This window comes from Nerophis lumbriciformis, linkage group LG27 (assembly GCF_033978685.3).
Source record: "Nerophis lumbriciformis linkage group LG27, RoL_Nlum_v2.1, whole genome shotgun sequence".
Classification (NCBI taxonomy): Eukaryota; Metazoa; Chordata; class Actinopteri; order Syngnathiformes; family Syngnathidae; genus Nerophis; species Nerophis lumbriciformis.
The window spans coordinates 17,997,964-18,019,108 of NC_084574.2; the positions used below are offsets into that span (position 1 = coordinate 17,997,964).

The 21,145-nt window shown below is 39.0% G+C and overlaps 2 protein-coding genes across 3 annotated transcripts in view; one reads left to right on the forward strand and one right to left on the reverse strand.

The window, feature by feature from the left end:
- Positions 1–21,145, reverse strand: part of add3a (adducin 3 (gamma) a) — a 357,656-nt gene that overhangs the window by 262,193 nt on the left and 74,318 nt on the right. For both annotated transcript variants that reach the window (XM_061922748.2, XM_061922749.2), the window contains one exon: positions 159–227. The gene's annotated coding sequence lies outside the window, so the exon portion shown is untranslated. The remainder of the gene's footprint in view (positions 1–158; positions 228–21,145) is intronic.
- Positions 1–21,145, forward strand: part of cusr (Copper-only SOD repeat protein) — a 30,913-nt gene that overhangs the window by 7,901 nt on the left and 1,867 nt on the right. The window contains exons 6-17 of the mRNA XM_061922747.2: positions 176–308; positions 649–763; positions 2,827–2,951; positions 4,964–5,047; positions 5,478–7,554; positions 8,598–8,697; positions 11,022–11,099; positions 14,325–14,417; positions 14,572–14,704; positions 15,211–15,325; positions 17,383–17,507; positions 19,907–19,990. Of these exons, the coding sequence (XP_061778731.2) occupies positions 176–308; positions 649–763; positions 2,827–2,951; positions 4,964–5,047; positions 5,478–7,554; positions 8,598–8,697; positions 11,022–11,099; positions 14,325–14,417; positions 14,572–14,704; positions 15,211–15,325; positions 17,383–17,507; positions 19,907–19,990 (3,262 nt within the window). The remainder of the gene's footprint in view (positions 1–175; positions 309–648; positions 764–2,826; positions 2,952–4,963; positions 5,048–5,477; positions 7,555–8,597; positions 8,698–11,021; positions 11,100–14,324; positions 14,418–14,571; positions 14,705–15,210; positions 15,326–17,382; positions 17,508–19,906; positions 19,991–21,145) is intronic.

A 21,145-nucleotide genomic window follows, 5' to 3' on the forward strand; every position in this document is an offset into this window, starting at 1 on the left:
TATATGTTCCCCTAGTGTCCAAATAACTCTAAAATAAGTCTTTGTTACTTTAATAAGCGACTAATTAATGGTGAATATATTCCCCATACTAAGGTGTTACCATGTATTTTTATTTATTTCTTAAAGGGTATTTTCTATTCAGTAATACACTTACTTACCTTTATTCTCTTTGCAGAATCCCAGCTGTTCTCTTGACTACCCTCTCAGTTGCGTAGTAGGCGAGGTATCTGCAAGACACGGCCCAGTTAGCCTGACCCAGAGACAACTCTACACCGACAGTATCATTGAACTATCTGGGGACAACACAGGTGACGGCACATTCCTTGCAGTCATCATATAAAATACTTATGCTGTATTCTTAGTGGATGCTGTATAAACAAGGCATACTGTTTAGATGCTTTAGCGCCCAACTAGAAGAGCAGGACTGACACAGGCATTATGTAACTGTTCAACCACACATATTACATTCCTTCTTTGAAAAGCACTGACTTTTGTTTATACAGTATGCAAAGCTACAATGTATGGTAATTGTTGTTTTAGTGCGGCAAATAAGCAATTTGAAATGTGATCAAGGGGCAAAATGTGTAAGCTGAACAACCATGCATGCATTTCATTAATATGCGGGGTTTATGTTACTTGTTGTCGTAGTGGTCTCCAGATCCCTGGTGCTGAAAGATGGTGATGATGTGCTCGCTTGTGCTGACATCAACCCAGTATCTCCCTCAGCAACTCAGACATTTCCCACCGTGGAAAATTTCAGCCGGTCAGTGTATAAAGTATAATGCCTATTTTTGTGTCACAGTGGCCTAGTGGTTAGAGTGTCCGCCCTGAGATCGGTAGGTTGTGAGTCATACCAAAGACTATAACAATGGGACCCATTACCGCCCTGCTTGGCACTCAGCATCAAGGGTTGGAATTGGGGGTTGAATCCCTAAAATTGATTCCCGGGCGTGGCCACCGCTGCCGCCCACTGCTCCCCTCACCTCCCAGGGGGTGAACAAGGGGATGAGTCAAATGCAGAGGACAAATTTCACCACACCTAGTCTGTGTGTGACAATCATTGGTACTTTAACTTTAACAAACATATTATATTGCAACAACGCTAAAATGTAATCATTTGTTTAAAGCAGCGGTGTCAAACTCATTTTAGATCGGGCGCCACATGGAGAAAAATCTACTCCCAAGTGGGCCGGACTGGTAAAATCACGGCACGATAACTTAAAAATAAAGACAACTTCAGATTATTTTCTTTGTTTAAAAATAGAACAAGCACATTCTGAAATTGTACAAATCATAATGGTTTTTTTTTTACATTTAATAGTATTCTATCTTTATTTGTTGTTATTTATATTTTCTGAATAAATTATGTGATAATCTTCGCCAGTCAACTCATTGGTGTTGATTTTCAATCTATCAAGATAAAAAAAGTATATCAAAATCAAATTACAGGATGTTATTTATGTAGTTTGATAATTTTCCTCGGCTGGTCGAAATTAAAATCACGTGGTTTATTTTGTACATATGTAGCATCATCTACAAAGATACAAAGAATTGCTATTGCGACATCCAGTGGACACATTTAGAACAGCAGTTTCTTTCATTCAAAAATTTCCGGTTAATTTTTATACTTAGCAAACTCATCCCGCGGGACGGATAAAACCTGTTCGAGGGCCTGATCCGGCCCTCGGGCCGTACGTTTGACACCCCTGGTTTAGAGTGTTACTACATTATGGTTTGCCTCAACCAAGGAGGAACACCATTAATATATATTAAGACAGGGATATTGGACTAAATTGTTTTGGGGTTCACATTTCCAGAAAACTAAAAGGCACATTCCGGAGAAAGTACACCCACCACAGTAGAAATGTGTTTTTATTTTGTCATAGTTACAGCACTGCTCTGCTGTTTTGAAGGACCTTCTGCAAAAATGTGAGTCTCTCACACGTTTTTTGAACGGAACTCGTGAGAATAGCCCAAATAATGAAAAAGAGAGGACCTAAATTGGAACCTTGAGGAACCCTACGAGTAAAACTAAATAGGTTGAACAAATGACTACTGGCTGCATTTTGAGTAAACAAGCTTCAGCAACATCTTAGTTACATAAATCACATTTTGAAAAAAAATGTGTAAGAAGTTTGGACCTCAGTGTTGTATGCTTGCTAGCAATGTTAAATAACAATGCAAGGATCTGTCAAAGTGTTTAGAGTGGTCCACGTTCCTCTACACAACAGGAGCATTTTAGTGTCTTAGGAATTTACTGCAAAAATGGTTTGTCTCCCAAGTTTTAAACTTAACTTAGGGGCTGGTATGGTGTCATTGCCCAGCTGGATTTGGCTCCTGTGCCGCCAGTTGAATAGATTTGTAATAAGTAATGGCTTAGGATACTTTGCTTGTGAAATTTGAGTTGAACATTCCACCAGTCATTGAGTTTTCCAGTTCTCTTTAAGGTCATGGAAAATTATAATTTTAATTAAAACATTTTAACTGTATTGATTTCTTAACTGCAGGTGTTTATCCAGTACAGTGTCCTCATCATAAACACAAAATAATCACAAGAATTACATTAAATTAAATGGGATAGAATAGAATTGTATTTGAATAGGGATGATACAGTTTAATTTAAATCTAAATAGATGAATGCAACTGATGTGCTCTACAGAGAGTTTAGTTAATGCAGATTTCCAACTCTTTTCCCAAGCTGGTCTTTTAAAAAACATATAACATCATACAATCTATCAACGTATTGAAATATCACAGAGTGAAATAAAATACACAGTACAAGGTAAACTTGCTCACTGTGTCTTAATGTTCCTCTTTTTTCCCCAGATTCGACTTCCGGAGTAGGGTTGCTAATGTACTGGGCGTGGTAATGCCCAGAGTGACCCTCTTGAGCTCTACTCCCACATCTATAAATGGTGGAACATGCCAGCAAGTCAGCTTTATGGTATCAGGTATGCAACATTTTTTAAATATACAATATCATGAATAGTGTGTTGAGTTTTAAAATACAAGTTGTTCAATGCCAATGACTTTGTTTGCAAGTAATTTGAAGTTGATCATGCTCATTGCAGTAAATGTTGTAGCTCTCTGTGATCTGGCCTACGAAGCCCCGATAGACAATCCCATTAAACACAACTAGAGTGTCAGTAAAACTTTTTGCATCCCAATCTAACCACAGTATGTGACAATTATTGTCTTTACTCGGACCTACTGGGTTGGTTAGTTTTATTCAGTAGGACAATAAAGAGATACAGTCGCGGTCAAAAGTTTACATACACTTGTAAAGAACATAATGTCATGGCTGTCTTGAGTTTCCAATCATTTCTACAACTCTTATTTTTTTGTGATAGAGTGATTGGAGCACATAGTTGTTGGTCACAAAAAACATTCATGAAGTTTGGTTCTTTTGTGAATTTATTATGGGTCTACTGAAAATGTGAGCAAATCTGCTGGGTCAAAAGTATACTTACAGCAATGTTAATATTTGGTTATATGTCCCTTGGCAAGTTTCTGGTTGAATGTTTAACCACTCCTCTTGATAAAATTGGTGCAGTTCAGCTAAATTTGTTGGTTTTCTGACATGGACTTGTTTCTTCAGCATTGTCCACACGTTGTCAGGCCATTCTAAAACCTTAATTCGAGCCTGATTCAGCCATTCCTTCATCATTTTTATTTCACCTGACCACAGAACTTTCCTCCAGACGGTCTTATCTTTGTCCATGTGATGTTACATGAAACAAAAATTGAGCTGTTTGGCCACAAAACCCAGCAATATGTTTGGAGGAGAAAAGGTGAGGCCTTTAATCCCAGGAACACCAATCCTACCGTCAAGCATGGTGGTGGTAGTTTTATGCTATGTTCCTGTTATGCTGCCAATGGAACTGGTGCTTTACAGAGAGTAAATGGGACAATGAAAAATGAGGATTACCTCCAAATTCTTCAGGACAACCTAAAATCATCATTGTGTCTTGGGCGCAGTTGGGTGTTCCAACAGCACAATGACCCCAAAGACATGTCAAAAGTGGTAAAGGAATGGCTAAATCAGGCTATAATTAAGGTTTTAGAATGGCCTTCCCAAAGTCCTGACTTAAATGTGTGGACAATGCTGAAGAAACAAGTCCATGTCAAAAAACCAACACATTTAGATGAACTGCACCAATTTTGTCAAGAGGAGTGGTCAAAAATTCAACCAGAAGCTTGTGGATGGCTACCAAAAGCGCCTTATTGCAGTGAAACTTGCCAAGGGACATGTAACCTAATATTAACATTGCTGTATGTGTACAGATGTGGTCACATTTTCAGTAGACCCATAATAAATTCATAAAAGAACCACATTTCAGGAATGTTTTTTGTGACCAACAAGTATGTGCTCCAATCACTCCATCACAAAAAAATAAGAGTTGTAGAAATGATTGGAAACTCAAGACAGCCATGACATTATGTTCTTTACAAGTATATGTCAACTTTTGATCGCGACTGTACATCCATCCATCCATTTTTGTACCGCATGTCCCTCTCAGGGTTGCGTCGGGTGCTGGAGCCTATCCCAGCCGCATTCGGGCGGAAGGTGATACACCCTGGACAAGTCGCCCCCTCATCGCAGAGCATAAGAGATACAGCACAGACAAATTAATTGGTTCTGTGAGGGAGGCCGTAACCCAAAATATGTGTATCTCGAATTCAATGTTCTCCATTGAAATTATTTACAATCAATTTGAATTAAATTTAATAATTTATTAGGAAAATGCATTTTTCCCAGGATGCTTTGCTCATATGTTGATTAATATGCAATAATTAGCAGGCACCATAAAACAGACATACACTGACAGACAACATCATACATAAATTATAAGATAACTTACTGTAAATATTAGCAATAAAAACAAGTCAACATAAGGTGATCAACCAGGCGTGCACATTGCACATGGGTACAGGACTTTGTTTAATTTTCTTTTCATTGAAGGGGATGTCAGTCCAGACCTTCTGAGCTCCGTCAGAGACAGTGAGATGATGGGCATGTTTAGGGAGTCGGACATCTGCCTACCAAGTAAGTGCGCTTTGTAAAACGATCCTCAGAGGTGTAATGTGAATATTGTAGTCATGGTGAAGTCATTAGTGTTTGCAAGCTGATACTGCAAGACGATACTTTGTATCCCAGATCAGCACATAGAGTGAACATAGACAATACAAATTATCACTAATAGTGAGTCTTCATTAATATGAAGCTTAAAATATATCAAACATATATATTTTTTTCATAGATTTGTTTTTTGTCTAGGATTTCCACAAAGGGTTTGTTGCTTTGCAAATGTGGGGAAACAGCATTAGGATTTGGATTTGATATAAAAATACCAACTTTGAATGTATTTAAATAAAAAAAATAAGCATATGAAACAGTAAAGCATGTAGGTGAGTGGGATTAGATGTATGTCATTATGGTTAAAAACTAATATAACATTTCCAAATCATTTTCTTAGATGCTGGTAACCGGTTCCTGGCACCGCTGAACATGGGCGGAGTCATGGGTCTGGTTGAATTGGACTCCACAACCGGGATGGCCACAGTCAACATTTCTGGTGCCGGATCATGTGGTCCCTTGAACTTTTCCCTGACAGAGTTTCCCGTCATGTACGGCCACTTTGCTGAACCATGTACCGAGGCAAACATTGGCACTAATGTTTTCACATTCAGTGCTGATCCCACTACAACTTCTACAGTCAATGTTTCAAGTCTTTTTGGAATGCGCTCTAACTTGGATGACCTCTCGCTGACTCTGCAGACGTGTAACAACACTCTAGTATGCACAGTTGTAAGTTCTGGTCTAACAGTCTCAACAAGTCAGGCCAGGTTCAATGGAGAAATTGCTGGCGATGTTTACATTCGCCGTAATATTGGAGGAAACGACGTAAGGATTCTTACAGATCTCGTTACAATCGGTCAAGTCAATGCCTCTCAGACCAATAGAACAGTCTACGGCTCAGTGAGCTCAGCTTCAAGCTGCGATGTTCTCCTTGGCAGTTTAGACTCCACCACTTTGACAGATCTGGGTGTCATTAACATTGGAACACCTTTGCAACTCGGGAAATCTCGCCTGGACTTGACAAGCTTAAGTAACGACACTGCCTTTCTTCTACTTCGTCCAGGGTCAACGTTCATATGTGCAAAAATCTATGATGTTCCAGAAAAACAAGTGAGCGCTCTTGTGGATATGAAAGGGATAAGTGGATACCTCAGCTTCCGCCAGGCTTCCCCTTTTGATCGGACAGAGTTGAGAGTCAACCTAACTAACTTGCGGAGCCTGGTTGGTACTTACCACGTGCATAACTTTCCTGTTCCTACTGGCAGAACATCTATGTCAAATCTTTGCTCCAATGACAATTTGGCCGGTCACTGGAATCCATTTGGTATAAACGCTAGTTCCCCAACATCCCCGAATGTGCCTGGATCAACACATGACATGTACGAAGTGGGTGACCTCAGTGCGAAGCATATGTCCCTTGCCGATCTGAACGTTTTAAATATGGCATTCGAAGATTTCAACCTCCCTCTATTTGGACGAAACAGCATTGTTGGCCGGTCCATTGTGATTCACCTAAGAGATGGTGCAAGATATGTTTGTGCAAGCATCGGCTATCCTGGTGAAGTGGTTGTTGGTAGAGCAAGGTTTCAGAGCCTCGTGGTTGGTGACATGGTATTTACCCAGCTGAAGAACAACCCTCTATCTGATGTATCGGTCTTTGTGGTTTTGTCATATGGAAACACCACAATGGCCTCAACAAGAAACCACAACTGGCATATACACATGTACCCCATCAGCTCAGAGAGGGACAATGATGAGATGCGCTGCGGCACAACAGGAGGCCATTGGAACCCATTCAACGTTGACACAGAAGACATCAGTTATGAACTCCACTGTGGCCCAAATACCCCGATAGCCTGTGAAGTGGGAGACTTTGCCAGTAAACACAGCCTCCTCAACCTCAGTGCCACAGTTGGTGGAGTCGAATCAAAGAGTTTCTTCACTGATGTCACTTCCTGGTTGCCACGGTCAGGCATAATTGGTCGATCTGTAGTCATACATGAGGCAGAGGGAGGAGGTCCAAGGATTGCTTGTGCAAATATTACAATGGTGCGTGTCCCCAAAGCAAGCCTAGGAGAGTGGTTTGGCCCTGGCATGACTACTGGAAATATAAATTTTAACCAATGGATCCCAAATGGCCCCACAGGTGTAAATGTTTCCTTGTTCAACCTAAATGCCATGGCTGGTGGTTATCATGTTCATGTTTTGCCCATTGATCCAAACAGCTCCGACCCATGCTCAAGTGCAAACATTATGGGACACTACAACCCACTGTCAGTCAACATATCAGAGTCACCCCCACCTGGAATGGGCACAGTTGACCAGTATGAGATAGGTGATCTCAGTGGAAAGTTTGGCCTGCTTACAGACTTCGTTCAATTTGAGGAGGTCTTCACAGACAGCAACCTGCCATTAACTGGACCTCACAGCATTTCTGGAAGATCCGTTGTGATCCACTACACGAATGGATCAAGGTGAGAAATTGATCTTAAGCTTTCAGTCTGTCTTTGCTAACATGTTGAGGGGTGTGTATCAAATGATGGATACAACATTTTTTAAAAGACGGTGGGACATAAAAAAAGACATTGTTCCCAAAAGAGAAGTAGAACTGAAGGCATTTCGACTACTATTAAATATGTCATGTTATGATTGTATTTCTATATTTAAAACACTTCCTTGTGGTCTACATAACATGTAATGGTGGTTCTTTGGTAAAATTTTAGCATAGATGGTGTTTTACAGACTGTTTTTGGGCCGCTTTCTGGTGCGCCGCTTTGTGGGCGGTCCTATTTACAGCCTCCACTCCGACTGAGTCTTCTCCCTCCAACTTGTTTGTAGCTTTTAGCGCTTCCAAAGCCAGACTACAGACAGATATAAGTAAAAACCATATGCTGTGTCCATGTACAACCCAGTCTTCCCCACAACAAGAGGATAGCAAAAAAGAAGGAGCCTATTGACTACAGCACGGACTACAATAGCGGACGTGCGAAAGGCACTTTGGGTACATTCATACCATATATGGTTTTACCCAACCGGTGACGTCACAGGTTGTACAAATTACAAACATCTCGATTGGAAGGAAGTACGTAGAAGGCAATATTATTTTATAAAAAGCTCTGCAATGCCTCTGCGGTTTGATTTAACATTTTCGGGACCTATGCAGATCTCAAATACACACCAGCCGGTACCAATAGGTAAGAAAAGCTGGTTTTGCATAATAGGGTCCCTTTAATTAATTATAAAAGTCACACCAGCAGGTACCAATAGGTAAGAAAAGCTGGTTTTGCATAATAAGGTCCCTTTAATTAATCATAAAAGTTTACATATGAATAGTTACCTGCCATGATCACACTGCCTGAGTATTCTCTCTGCTGTACAGTTTGTATTGAGTATTGTATTGAGGCATGCAGGGTTTAAAACCTCGAGAAACATACCCTACTTGTTTTTTTTCTTTTTTATGTTTTCCATTAATTAAAAGTGACTCAGCAACTGTTCCATGTCAAAACCCTTTTTACAGACTGCAGTGTGCTACCGTCTTTCCTGATAAAAATACAGATGGACAATGGGTCAATGCCACGTCTGTTTTTACTGGATCTGTGAATGGGACCATTTTGATGGTAAGCATCCCAAGTTTTCTACATCATCTGAACCAACCACTTTTATTTCCAATAAAGTACATACAAAGTTAGGTTCCCACTGTTAGTGGCCTTTGTTCGTCAGTGTAAAATTGAAGGAATCCGCCAGGCTGCCACAAAAACATGTCATGAGATTTTCTGCTGTGTTGGACAGAGTGAATTAATTATCTCTATGGATAGTTGCATGAGGGAGGTACAGGAAACTGGGACACACTCATTAGCTTAACTTAGTGTCCGTTTATCGGCGGGAAGAACCTTCGGACCCTATGAACTGTGAAGCTCCAAGGCAACAGCTGTGCCTGTCAGCCATCCTCCTAGAGAACCCATGCTGAGCTCTCTAACATCTATTAAAAAGGAGCTACTGTATGATCTGAGTATCTAGTAAGAGACAATGAAGTGATTGATCTTTTAAAATCAGAATTCAATATAGCTCATCTTTGGGGTGCCGAGTGTAAAAATTCAATTACCGTATTTTTCGGACTATAAGTCGCAGTTTTTTTCATAGTTTGGCCGGGCTCCAGTGCGACTTGTATATGTTTTTTTCCTTCTTTATTATGCATTTTCGGCAGGTGCGACTTATACTCCGGTGCACTTATACGGTACACCTTTTTAGCTGTTATATTTTTAATATTTAGCTAATTGTTCTCCCATTTAGCTCACTTTTCTCACATTTAGCTCACTTTCATCACATTTCATGTAGAAATTAAATAATGAATCTAAAGATCCAATCCAAAAATTCAATCCAAATGTTAAATATGAATGTTAATTTCAAATCTAAATGTTAAATGTAAATGTTGAATCTAAATCTAAATCTTAGATATTAATGTTAAATATAAATATATAAATATAAATGTTAAATATGAATGTTTAATTTAAATCTAATGCTTAACATTAAATATACATGTTAAATATACATCTAATGTCACAAACTCGCATGAATGCAGTTGTTGTGACCCCAAGATGCAGGAACCAGGAGAGTGAGGAGCAGGCACAATGCTTTTAATATCATCAACAGAGGAGAATGAAGCAATCTTGCATGTACAGTTCTAAACAACAGTCAATCTTCGAGCACTGAGGAGCGCGCGGGACAAGCATAAATAGAAACATGCTGATTGGCAGCAGGTGTGGACCGGCTGCCAATCAACAGCAGGTGAGGGGGAAAAAAACAGCGTTCCGCGGGACAAGCAGGAAATGGAAACAAAATAAGAGCACTGATGGGAAGTAAACACAAAACAAAGAAGCCCAAACACAAATTAAGTGACAGATCGTCACATCTAAATCGTAACTCCAAATCTAAATGTTAAATATGAATGTTAAATCTAAAACGAAATGTTAAATCGAAATGCCTCACCAAGTGTAAAGCTATATATTTAGAAAACATGAACATATACCAGGGCAGCACTGTGTGACAGGGGTTAGTGCATGTGCCTCACAATACGAAGGCCCTGACTAGTCCTGGGTTCAATCCCGGGCTCGGGATCTTTCTGTGTGGAGTTTGCATGTTCTCGCCGTGACTGCGTGGGTTCCCTCCGGGTACTCCGGCTTCCTCCCACCTCCAAAGACATGCACCTGGGGATAGGTTGATTGGCAACACTAAATGGTCCCTAGTGTGTGAATGTGAGTGTGAATGTTGTCTGTCTATATATCTGTGTTGGCCCTGTGATGAGGTGGCGACTTGTCCAGGGTGTACGCTGCCTTCCGCTTCAGCACCCCCCACGACCCCAAAAGGGACAAGCGGTAGAAAATGGATGGATGGATGAACATATACCAATATTATTATTGTTACCTGTGGTAATGCCACCATGATACAACATTTGTATTATAATCCTTAAACAAAGTAACAGTGAAACTCAATGTATTAATCACTGAATGGAGAACTGGGGGTGGGATTAAATAAGTTATCTTCTTTCCACTCCCTTTCAGGCAAAACTGGATCATCATGCTTACATACTGTACCTTTTGCATTATATTAATTTATATTAGTATGTGTTGTCTACCTTGTACTTTTTTTTTTATGTCATTGCCTGAAATAAATGAATAAATAAAACGATTCAACATTTAAAATTAACATATAGATGTATTAATTAGATGTTACATTAGATGTACCATTTAATTTATGTTTAAATACAAAGAAAAGGATTTAGATGTATGAAAAAGTAATATTAATGTCAGATAAATATTCAAATTATATTAGCAAAAAAAGTGTGTTTGAATTTTTATATTTGGCACGCCAAACCCAACAATAAGAAACACATCCTTCCAGACGCCTTACATACCTAATTTCCCTATACATCATGGTCTTTCAGATTCAGCAAACGTTTCCGGATGGAAGTATCAGTGATCTCACCATGCTGATAAACCTGCAATCTTCAAGAAGTACCAATGTAAGCACATCATACACCTTTCTTCCACTAAAAACGGCCCTTTGGAAACTGAAACATTTTAGAATGGGTGTCAAAGGAATGTTTGAAAAATACGTGATTATCCTTTCCTTGTACACAATAAACACATAATCTGTGAGAACTTTATATATGCACATACGTGGTGGAGTAAGGTAGTGTTTTTCAACCTTTTTTGAGCCAAGGCACATTTTTTTGCGTTGAAAAAATCCGGGGGCACACCACCAGCAGATATCATAAAAAAATGAAACTCAGTTGACAGTAAAAAGTCGTTGTCGCAATTGTTGGATATGACTTTAAACCATAACCAAGCATGCATCAATATAGCTCTTGTCTCGAAGTAGGTGTACTGTCACGACCTGTCACATCACGCACTGACTTATTTAGTTTTTTGCTGTTTTCCTTTGTGTAGTGTTTTAGTTCTTGTCTTGCACTCTTAATTTGGTGGCTTTTTCTCTTTTGTTGGTATTTTCTTGGAGCAGTTTCATGTCTTCCTTTGAGCGATATTTCCCGCATCTACTTTGTTTTGGCAATCAACAATAGTTCCGTTGTTTTTATTCTTCTTAGTGGGGACATTGTTGATTGTCATGTCATTTTCGGATGTACTTTGTGGACGCCATCTTTGCTCCACAGTAGGTTTTTGCTGTTGTCCAGCATTCTGTTTTTGTTTAAAACTGAACTGACTACAAAGTAGTTTCATTCTGCATAGCCATCCCTAAACTTCAATGCCTTTTCTTAGGGGCACTCACCTTTTGTTAATTTTTGGTTTAAGGATTAGACACATTTTTACCTGCATGCTGGCTCCCGCTGTTTCCGACACCTACAAAGCAATTAGTTACCGGCTGCCACCTACTGATATGGAAGAGTATTACATGGTTACTCTGCCGAGCTCTAGACAGCACCGACACTCAACAACAACACATCATTTGCAGACTATAATTACTGGTTTGCAAAAAATATTTTTAACCCAAATAGGTGTTTAAAAAACACTGGAGTAAGGACTTCAGTCCTGGCATGGACAACAAGGTCACAACTAAAACAATGAAGGACATTATAGTTATTTTGTTTTTGCTTATATGTTTGATAACATTGACCAAACAACCGATTTTAGCATACAATGTGATATCTTATCCTATCTGTGTCGCATTGTTTGGTGTCCTTTATAAATCAACAATATTACAGGTGGTCATTTTTTTCCTTGTAATTTGTCCTACTCATTGTTCTTCTCAATAATAAGCAATATGATCAGGAGTTTAGACCAGTGTTTTTCAACCACCGTGCCGCGGCACTCTAGTGTACCGTGAGATACAGTCTGGTGTGCCGTGGGAGATTATGTAATTTCACCTAATTGGGTTAAACATTTTTTATGCAAACCAGTAGTTATAATCCGCAAATAATGTGTTGTTGTTGAGTGTCGGTGCTGTCTAGAGCTCGGCAGAGTAACCGTGTAATACTCTTCCATATCAGTAGGTGGCAACAGGTAGCTAATTGCTTTGTAGATGTCGGGAACATGGTTTGTCGTGATCCCAATATGCAGACAACAGCGGAGGCAGCGTGCAGGTAAAAAGGTATCTAATCCTTAAACCAAAAATAAACAAAAGGCATCTAAGTTTAGGGATGGCTATGCAGAACGAAACTAAAACTGAACTGGCTGCAAAGTAAACAAAAACAGAATGCTGGACGACAGCAAAGACTTACACCGCGTGGAGCAGACGGCGTCCACAAAGTACATCCGTACATGACATTACAATCAACAACAAAATAGGAGCGCAAGACAAGAACTAAAACACTACACACAGCAAAACACCAAAAAACTTGTGATGTGACAGGTGGTGACAGTACACCTACTTTGAGACAAGAGCTATAGTGATGCATGCTTGGTTATGGTTTGAATTCATATCCAACAATTGCGAAAACGACTTTTCATTGTCAATATCGGCTGCTTAGTTTAATTTTTTAATGTTTTCTGCTGGTGGTGTGCCTCCGGATTTTTTCAATGAAAAAAATGTGCCTTGGCTCACAAAAGGTTGAAAAACACTGGTTTAGACAATGTGAGGTAGAAACAAAATAATTATGAAACAATGGCCCCAGTCGGCAGTGTTGTAGCTACTTCTAAATCACTAATCCTCGCTTCCATGGCGACAAATACAGTAAGTTTCTTACAAGTATCATCCCTGCAGGACGAGGAATAGCTAAACATGCTTCACTACACACCGTAGCTCACCGGCGTCAAAATGTAAACAAACGCCATTGGTGGATCTACCAAGTACAGTAGCGTATCTAGTCGATACTGCTATGATTACGTCAAAATGTTTTGGCATCACAACATCTTTCGGTTTTTTTTAACTTATATTATGTTTATAAACTCAGGAAATATGTCCCTGGACACATGAGGACTTTGAATATGACCAATGTATGATCCTGCAACGTCTTGGTATCGGATTGATACCCAAATTTGTGGTATCATCCAAAACTAATGCAAAGTATCAAACAACAGAAAAAATAAGTGATTATTACATTTTAACAGAAGTGTAGAAAGAACATGTTAAAAGAGAAAGTAAGCAGATATTAACAGTAAATGAACAAGTAAATTAATAATTAATTTTCTACCACTTGTCCTTAATAATGTTGACAAAATAATAGAATGGAAAATGACAATATGTTACTGCATACGTCAGCAGACTAATTACGAGCCTTTGTTTGTTTACTTACTAATAAAAGACAAGTTGTCTTGTATGTTCACTATTTTATTTTAGGACAAACTTGCAATAAGAAACATATGTTTGATGTACAGTAATATTTTTTGTTAAAATAAAGCCAATAATGCAATTTTTTGTGGTCCCCTTTGTTTAGAAAAGTACCGAAAAGTATCAAAATAATTTTGGTACCAGTACCAAAACATTGGTATCGGGACAACACTAGTATGGACAAATGGGGCCAATTATTTTCAATGTGTTTTTATTTTTGTACTTATCTTAATCCTTTTGTATGTGTTTTACACTTTTCTCAACTTTTTTTTTTTAAAAGCCTAACCAGGGACGAGGGTTGCAAATTAGCCTGTGGCTAGAAGTCTTACGTACTGACATCGGTCACCTATGGGTAGCAATGTTTAATTGTACTGTCCCTGTCAAATGAATACATAAAAATAAAAAATAAACATTAATCAAAAGAAGACTATACATAATATGCTTCGGCTCTCTTTATTTGCAGGCGACGCTCACCATATCAAACAACAGTATCAGCGATAACAACCAGTGTCCTGATGGCGAAGATGTTTTTGATCCCTTCAAAATGACATCACAGGTGAGGCTAAAAAGCTTGGACAATATTTTTTTCTTTGGATGACTGCCTATATATATATTGCCAGGATATTACCATTTTGTGGGATTAACAGGATGAAAAAGATTAACTGTGATGCAAAACATTTTTTTTTTATTGTCAATGATTCTCTCTGCAGACTTCAAGCTGTTCTCTCGACTACCCTCTTGGTTGTGTAGTGGGGGGAGTATCTGCAAGACATGGCCCAGTCAGCCTCACCCAGAGACAACTCTACACTGACAGTATCATTGAACTCTCTGGGGATAACACAGGTGACGACACTGTCCTTGCAGTCGTTGTATACAATTATTCTTTCCGTTTGATGACATGATAACGTTAAAAACTGAAACGGAAATTTAACATTGAATTCTTAGTGGATGCCAGACCAAGGTGCAGTTCAAACAAGGCATCTCCTGTTGATGCTTTAGTGCGCAATTAGACAGGGAAAGGACTACCATGGGTATTATGTAGCTGTTCAACCAGAAAGATTCCATTCCGGTTTTTGAAAACCAAAGGTTTGTGTTATACAGTTTGTTTATACAATATGTCAGGAATAGTTTATATCTACTCCGTTAGCTTAAGGCTACAAATAAGCAAGTAAAATTATGTTATTCTCCATTTATAAGGGTTCTTGGTTTTTCGCCAGTTATTAGGAATTTTTTTTCCGAGTCTATGAACTCTCACACACTCATACAGAAAAAGGATAAACTGTGTAATTGAATAACCTAAATGTATACCTTTCGATAATGGGTGGGATTTGTGTTGCTTTTTGTCGTAGTGGTCCACAGAGCCATGGTGCTGAAGGATGGTGATGACGTCATCGCATGTGCAATCATCAACCCATTATCTCCATCAGCGAACCAGACCTTTCCCACAGTAGCAAATTTCAGCCGGTGAGTGTAGAATCCATCCATCCATCCATTTTCTACCGCTTATTCCCTTTGGGGTCGCGGGGGGCGCTGGAGCCTATCTCAGCTACAATCGGGCGGAAGGCGGGGTACACCCTGGACAAGTCGCCACCTCATCGCAGGGCCAACACAGATAGACAGACAACATTCACACTCACATTCACACACTAGGGCCAATTTAGTGTTGCCAATCAACCTATCATGTAGAATGCATATAACATGTCACACACAATACATCAGAATAACGCTGAATTAGATTGTCTGTGCACTTTATTAGAATATTATGGTTTGCCTCAACCAAGGAGGAACACCACTGGTAACTAATTAGAAATGGTTCGTTTACATTTCTTACGACATTGATGAATTTGTTTTGAATTGAATGTACTGCTGATATTTTAGTTTCCCAGTTCTCTTTAAAGTCATTAGAAGTTTTAGTTTTAAAGGAGTCTTAGTATGCCCAACCCACTTATCATGCCTGCCCGCACCTGTTTTGTGTATTTGGGATCCCCATAAATGGCAAAAATTTCACTTCAAACCATGGAGGCATTGCCGAGATATTTGTAAACACCTTGTTCCTAACAATTCCAAACGAGATTTGCCATGATTTCGAGTCATCCCTGGTTTATCACAGTTAATTCAGAACGGACATGACCGCAATAAATTAATTTCCGCGAAATAAGATAATTAATAAATCCAATATTTTCATATCGGAATCAGAATCTGAATCAAAAATACTTTAATAATCCCCAAAGGGAAATTAAGATTGTGATTAAGATTGAGTGTGTTTGGGGTCATTGTCCTGTTGGAACACCCAACTGCGCCCAAGACCCAACCTCTGGGCTGATGATTTTAGGTTGTCCTGAAGAATTTGGAGGTAATCCTCCTTTTTCATTGTCCCATTTACTCTCTGGGAAGCACCAGTTCCATTGGTAGCAAAACAAGCCCAGAGCATAATGCTACCACCACCATGCTTGACGGTAGGAATTGGTGTTCCTGGGATTAAAAGGCATTAGGGGTGTGGGAAAAAAAAATCGATTCGAATTCAAATCGCGATTCTCATGTTGTGCGATTCAGAATCGATTCTCATTTTTAAAAAATCGATTAAAAAAAAAAAATTATTTTATTTTTATTTATTTATTTTTTTAAACATTTTTTAATTAGTCAATCCAACAAAACAATACACAGCAATACCATAACAATGCAATCCAATTCCAAAACCAAACCCGACCCAGCAACACTCAGAACTGCAATAAACAGAGCAATTGAGAGGACACACAAACACGACACAGAACAAACCAAAAGTAGTGAAACAAAAATGAATATTATCAACAACAGTATCAATATTAGTTACAATTTCAGCATAGCAGTGATTAAAAATCCCTCAAGGACATTATCATTAGACATTTATAAAATAAAATAAAAAAGAACAATAGTGTCACAGTGGCTTACACTTGCATCGCATCTCATAAGCTTGACAACACACTGTGTCCAATATTTTCACAAAGATAAAATAGGTCATATCTTTGGTTCATTTAATAGTTAAATCAAATTTACATTATTGCAATCAGTTGATAAAACATTGTCCTTTACAATTATAAGAGCTTTTTACAAAAATCTACTACTCTGCTTGCATGTCAGCAGACTGGGGTAGATTCTGCTGAAATCCTATGTATTGAATGAATAGAGAATCGTTTTGAATTGGGAAAATATCGTTTTTGAATCGAGAATCGCGTTGAATTGAAACATTTTTTGAATCGAATCATGACCCCAAGAATCGATATTGAATCGAATCGTGGGACACCCAAAGATTCACAGCCCTATGACGCATGTATTAATTTATTCAGTGTTGCGTTACAGATTGAGTGCAAACAAAAGTGTTCGAAATTGCTATGCAATCCCTTGATTGAAAAATTGTAAATGTAATGTTTTTTCAACTGTCTTTGTTGATGTTGCGCTCCTATCATATACAAAACATAATCCCATTTCATTAAATACCAGTCACTTGCTTAGTGCTCACAAGGTGTTCTATTGTTTCCCCCCAGATATGACTTTCGGAGGAGGGTTGCTGAAATACTGGAGATGGACATACAAAGAGTGACCATTCTGGCCACCTCTCCCATACCTGTAAATAATGAAACGTGCCAACAAATCACCTTTATGATATCAGGTATGCATTAAGCCAAATACACTACAATAATATTTATTCAAGCGGCAACCTAGAGGGTGCTAACTTTCGAAAGTGTTCTAAGCATTACATCCCACTTTCTTCTGGCTTTGAGCATGCAAACTGCACCTCAGGTAACACTCAGTGGCCTAGTGGTTAGAGTGTCCGCCCTGAGATCGGTAGGTTGTGAGTTCAAACCCCGGCCGAGTCATACCAAAGACTATAAAAATGGGACCCATTATCTCCCTGCTTGGCACTCAGCATCAAGGGTTGGAATTGGGGGTTAAATCACCAAATGATACCTGAGCGCAGCCACTGCTGCTGCTCACTGCTCCCCTCACCTCCCAGGGGGTGATCAAGGGTGATGGGTCAAATGCATTATGTTTGTTGTCAACTAATGGTAGAGATTTGGCAAAGTTTAGCTACTTACGTTTGCTGTCATTACATATATATTATATTATAACAACAACATGACTGCAAATTAGTAGTTGCTTCTCTTGGGCCCTGTCTACATTAAGCCAGATAACTCCTTAAATGACAAATTATTTAGCCTAAGCACCGTGTCAGCCACACTAAACCATCGTTTAAGGTCCCCCTCCTTGGATGATTTTTTACACGGGTAAGTGCGCCGTGTATTTCTTGAATCTCCGGCTGTTCGCTTTGTATGGACTCATTGATCGTTTACAAACTGAGTTCGGAGAGGAAGTGACGCCAGAAAGACCGCGGCCCACACAGGAAGAGACGTCGCCAGCTTCATAATAAAGCGGTTTCGTAACTCGGAGCTAACCACTGGAAATATGAAGGCGAGTCAACCAGAAATGCCCGTGTTTCTCCTTTCGTCTGAACAGACGCTTGTGGAAATCACACATGAATACCTAAAGAGAAAGCGATTGCAGCTATTTCAGATACAACACTTCTCAGGCGGAAAGAGAACTTTCGAATGTCCAGGTCAGCTGTGATTCTACTCACCGAAAAACTTTGTCCATTTGTCGAAGGAGAGACAACAAGAATGCGGGCTCCCGGGGATGTGATAAAAAAAGGTTGCGCGTGCTTTGTGTTACCTGGCCGTCAAGGGAAGACTACGGAAACGGTGGTTAAGAGGGGGGGAGTATATTTACAGCTAGAATTCACCAAGTCAAGTATTTCATATATATATATATATATATATATATATATATATATATATATATATATATATATATATATATATATATAATAAATACTTGACTTTCAGTGACATCTAGCTATAAATATATATTTCTTTTATTATATATATACTGTATATATATATATATATATATATATATATATATATACTGTATATATATATATATATATATATATATATATATATATATATATATATATATATAAGAAATACTTGACTTTCAGTGAAATCTAGCTATAAATATATATTTCTTTTATTATATATATACTGTATATATATATATATATATATATATATATATATATATATATATATATATATAAAATAAATACCTGAATTTCAGTGTTCATTTATTTACACATATACACACACACAACACTCATCTACTCATTGTTGAGTTAAGGGTTGAGTTGTCCATCCTTGTTCTATTCTCTGTCACTATTTTTCTAACCATGCTGAACACCCTCTCTGATGATGCATTGCTGTGTGGCACGCACAAACGTGCTTTCATCAAATGCACTAGATGGCAGTATTGTCCTGTTTAAGAGTGTCACAACATTGCTGTTTACGGCCGACGAACTGCTTTACAGTAGACGAAAACGTGACTGTTGTTGTTGTGTGTTGTTACCACGCTGGGAGGATGTTAATGAAACTGCCTAACAATAAACCCACATAAGAAACCAACAACTCGCCCTCCATCATTCTACAGTTATAACGTGATTGGGCAGGCACGCCGTTTATATTGTGGGAAAGCGGAGTCAGGTCCGCATGGACCTGAGTCCGCCTGAATTTCGGGAGATAATTTGTCCCGGGAGGTTTTCGGGAGAGGCGCTGAAATTCGGGAGTCTCCCAGAAAATCCGGGAGGGTTGGCAAGTATGCCTGTACGTGATCACGAACCAGGGTGAGTTACAAGCATGAACGGCAGACTAATTCCTCGGGCCGACGAGCAAGTTGTTTTCAATATATTCAGTAAGTGTGAAAAATATAGACATTTGACTAAATCTAAACATATAGACAGGTACAGTACGTGAAACCTCTTCAGTCTTGTAACAATGAATGTATGGTGATAAATAAAGGGTCTCACACAATAAACACACAAAACTCCCTTCTCTGCACCATACAACTTTCTCTATAATGTCCTAGTAACGCCACACCCTTTTCCCTTTAAGCATTTGAAATGTGATTCACAAGCATGGACAGCTTATGTAACGGAGCATTGTCTTTCTCTTCAAGGGGAGGTGGATGCAAATCTTCTGAGCTCCGTCAGAGACAGCGAGAGGATGGGCGTGTTCAGAGAGACTGAGCGCTGCTCGAGTAGTAAGTATGCTTTTTAATAGGATCCTCAGATGTGTAATGTAAATACTTGATGGGTTAAGGCAGGGGTCGGCAACCCAAAATGTTGAAAGAGCCATATTGGACCAAAAATACAAAACAAAAATCTGTCAGGAGCCGCAAAAAATTGAAAGCCTTATATAAGTGTTATAATGAAGGCAACACATGATATAAGTGTCTATATTAGCCTACTCTCAAAATGACTTTAAAAGTCTTATATAAGTGTTATAATGAAGGCAACACATGATGTAAGGGTCTATATTAGCTATAGTAGCCCACTATCAAAATTACTTTAAAAGTCTTATATAAGTGTCATAATGAAGGCAACACATGATGTAAGTGTCTATATTAGCTATATTATATATAGGGGCGGCATGGCGTAGTGGGTAGCGCAACCGTGCCTGAAACCTGAGGGGTGCAGGTTCGCTCCCCGCCTCTTACCATCCAAAAATCGCTGCCATTGTATCCTTGGGCGGGACACTTCACCCTTTGCCCCCGGTGCCACTCACACCAGTAAATTGAATGATGAATGATAGGTGGTGGTGGTGGTCGGAGGGGCCGTTGGCGCAAATTGCAGCCACGCTTCTGTCAGTCTACCCCAGGGCAGCTGTGGCTATGAAAGTAGCTTACCACCACCAGGTGTGAATCATTGATGGGTTCTACATGTAAAGCGACTTTGGGTACTTAGAAAAGCGCTATATAAATCCCAGTTATTATTATATTAGCCTACTATCAAAGGCTGACAGAAATGTTGTATTGTAAATTTTTATTCTACACATTTTTGCAACGTTGGACAACATTAGTAAATTGGAGGCTTCTCACAGAGATGAGACAACCTCTGGAAATTACTGGCTCATAATGGCCAAAGGTATAGATGTGTGTGTCCAAGTTAAAGGAAACGACAGGCCGTCTTCTTCTAATGGATGTATTTCAATCTTTGCAAGATGGGTAAAGTTGGCTGTGGTCTGGAACAACATGGCACACAAACAACTATGAGAAATGCAGCCAATTTTTACAGATAATGTGTCATGAGACATGCAAATATAAATTAAATACACAGAGGACATTGGTAAAGGAACTGAAATGAGCTGAAATATACCTACAAACGAGGCATAATGATGCAATATGTACATACAGCGA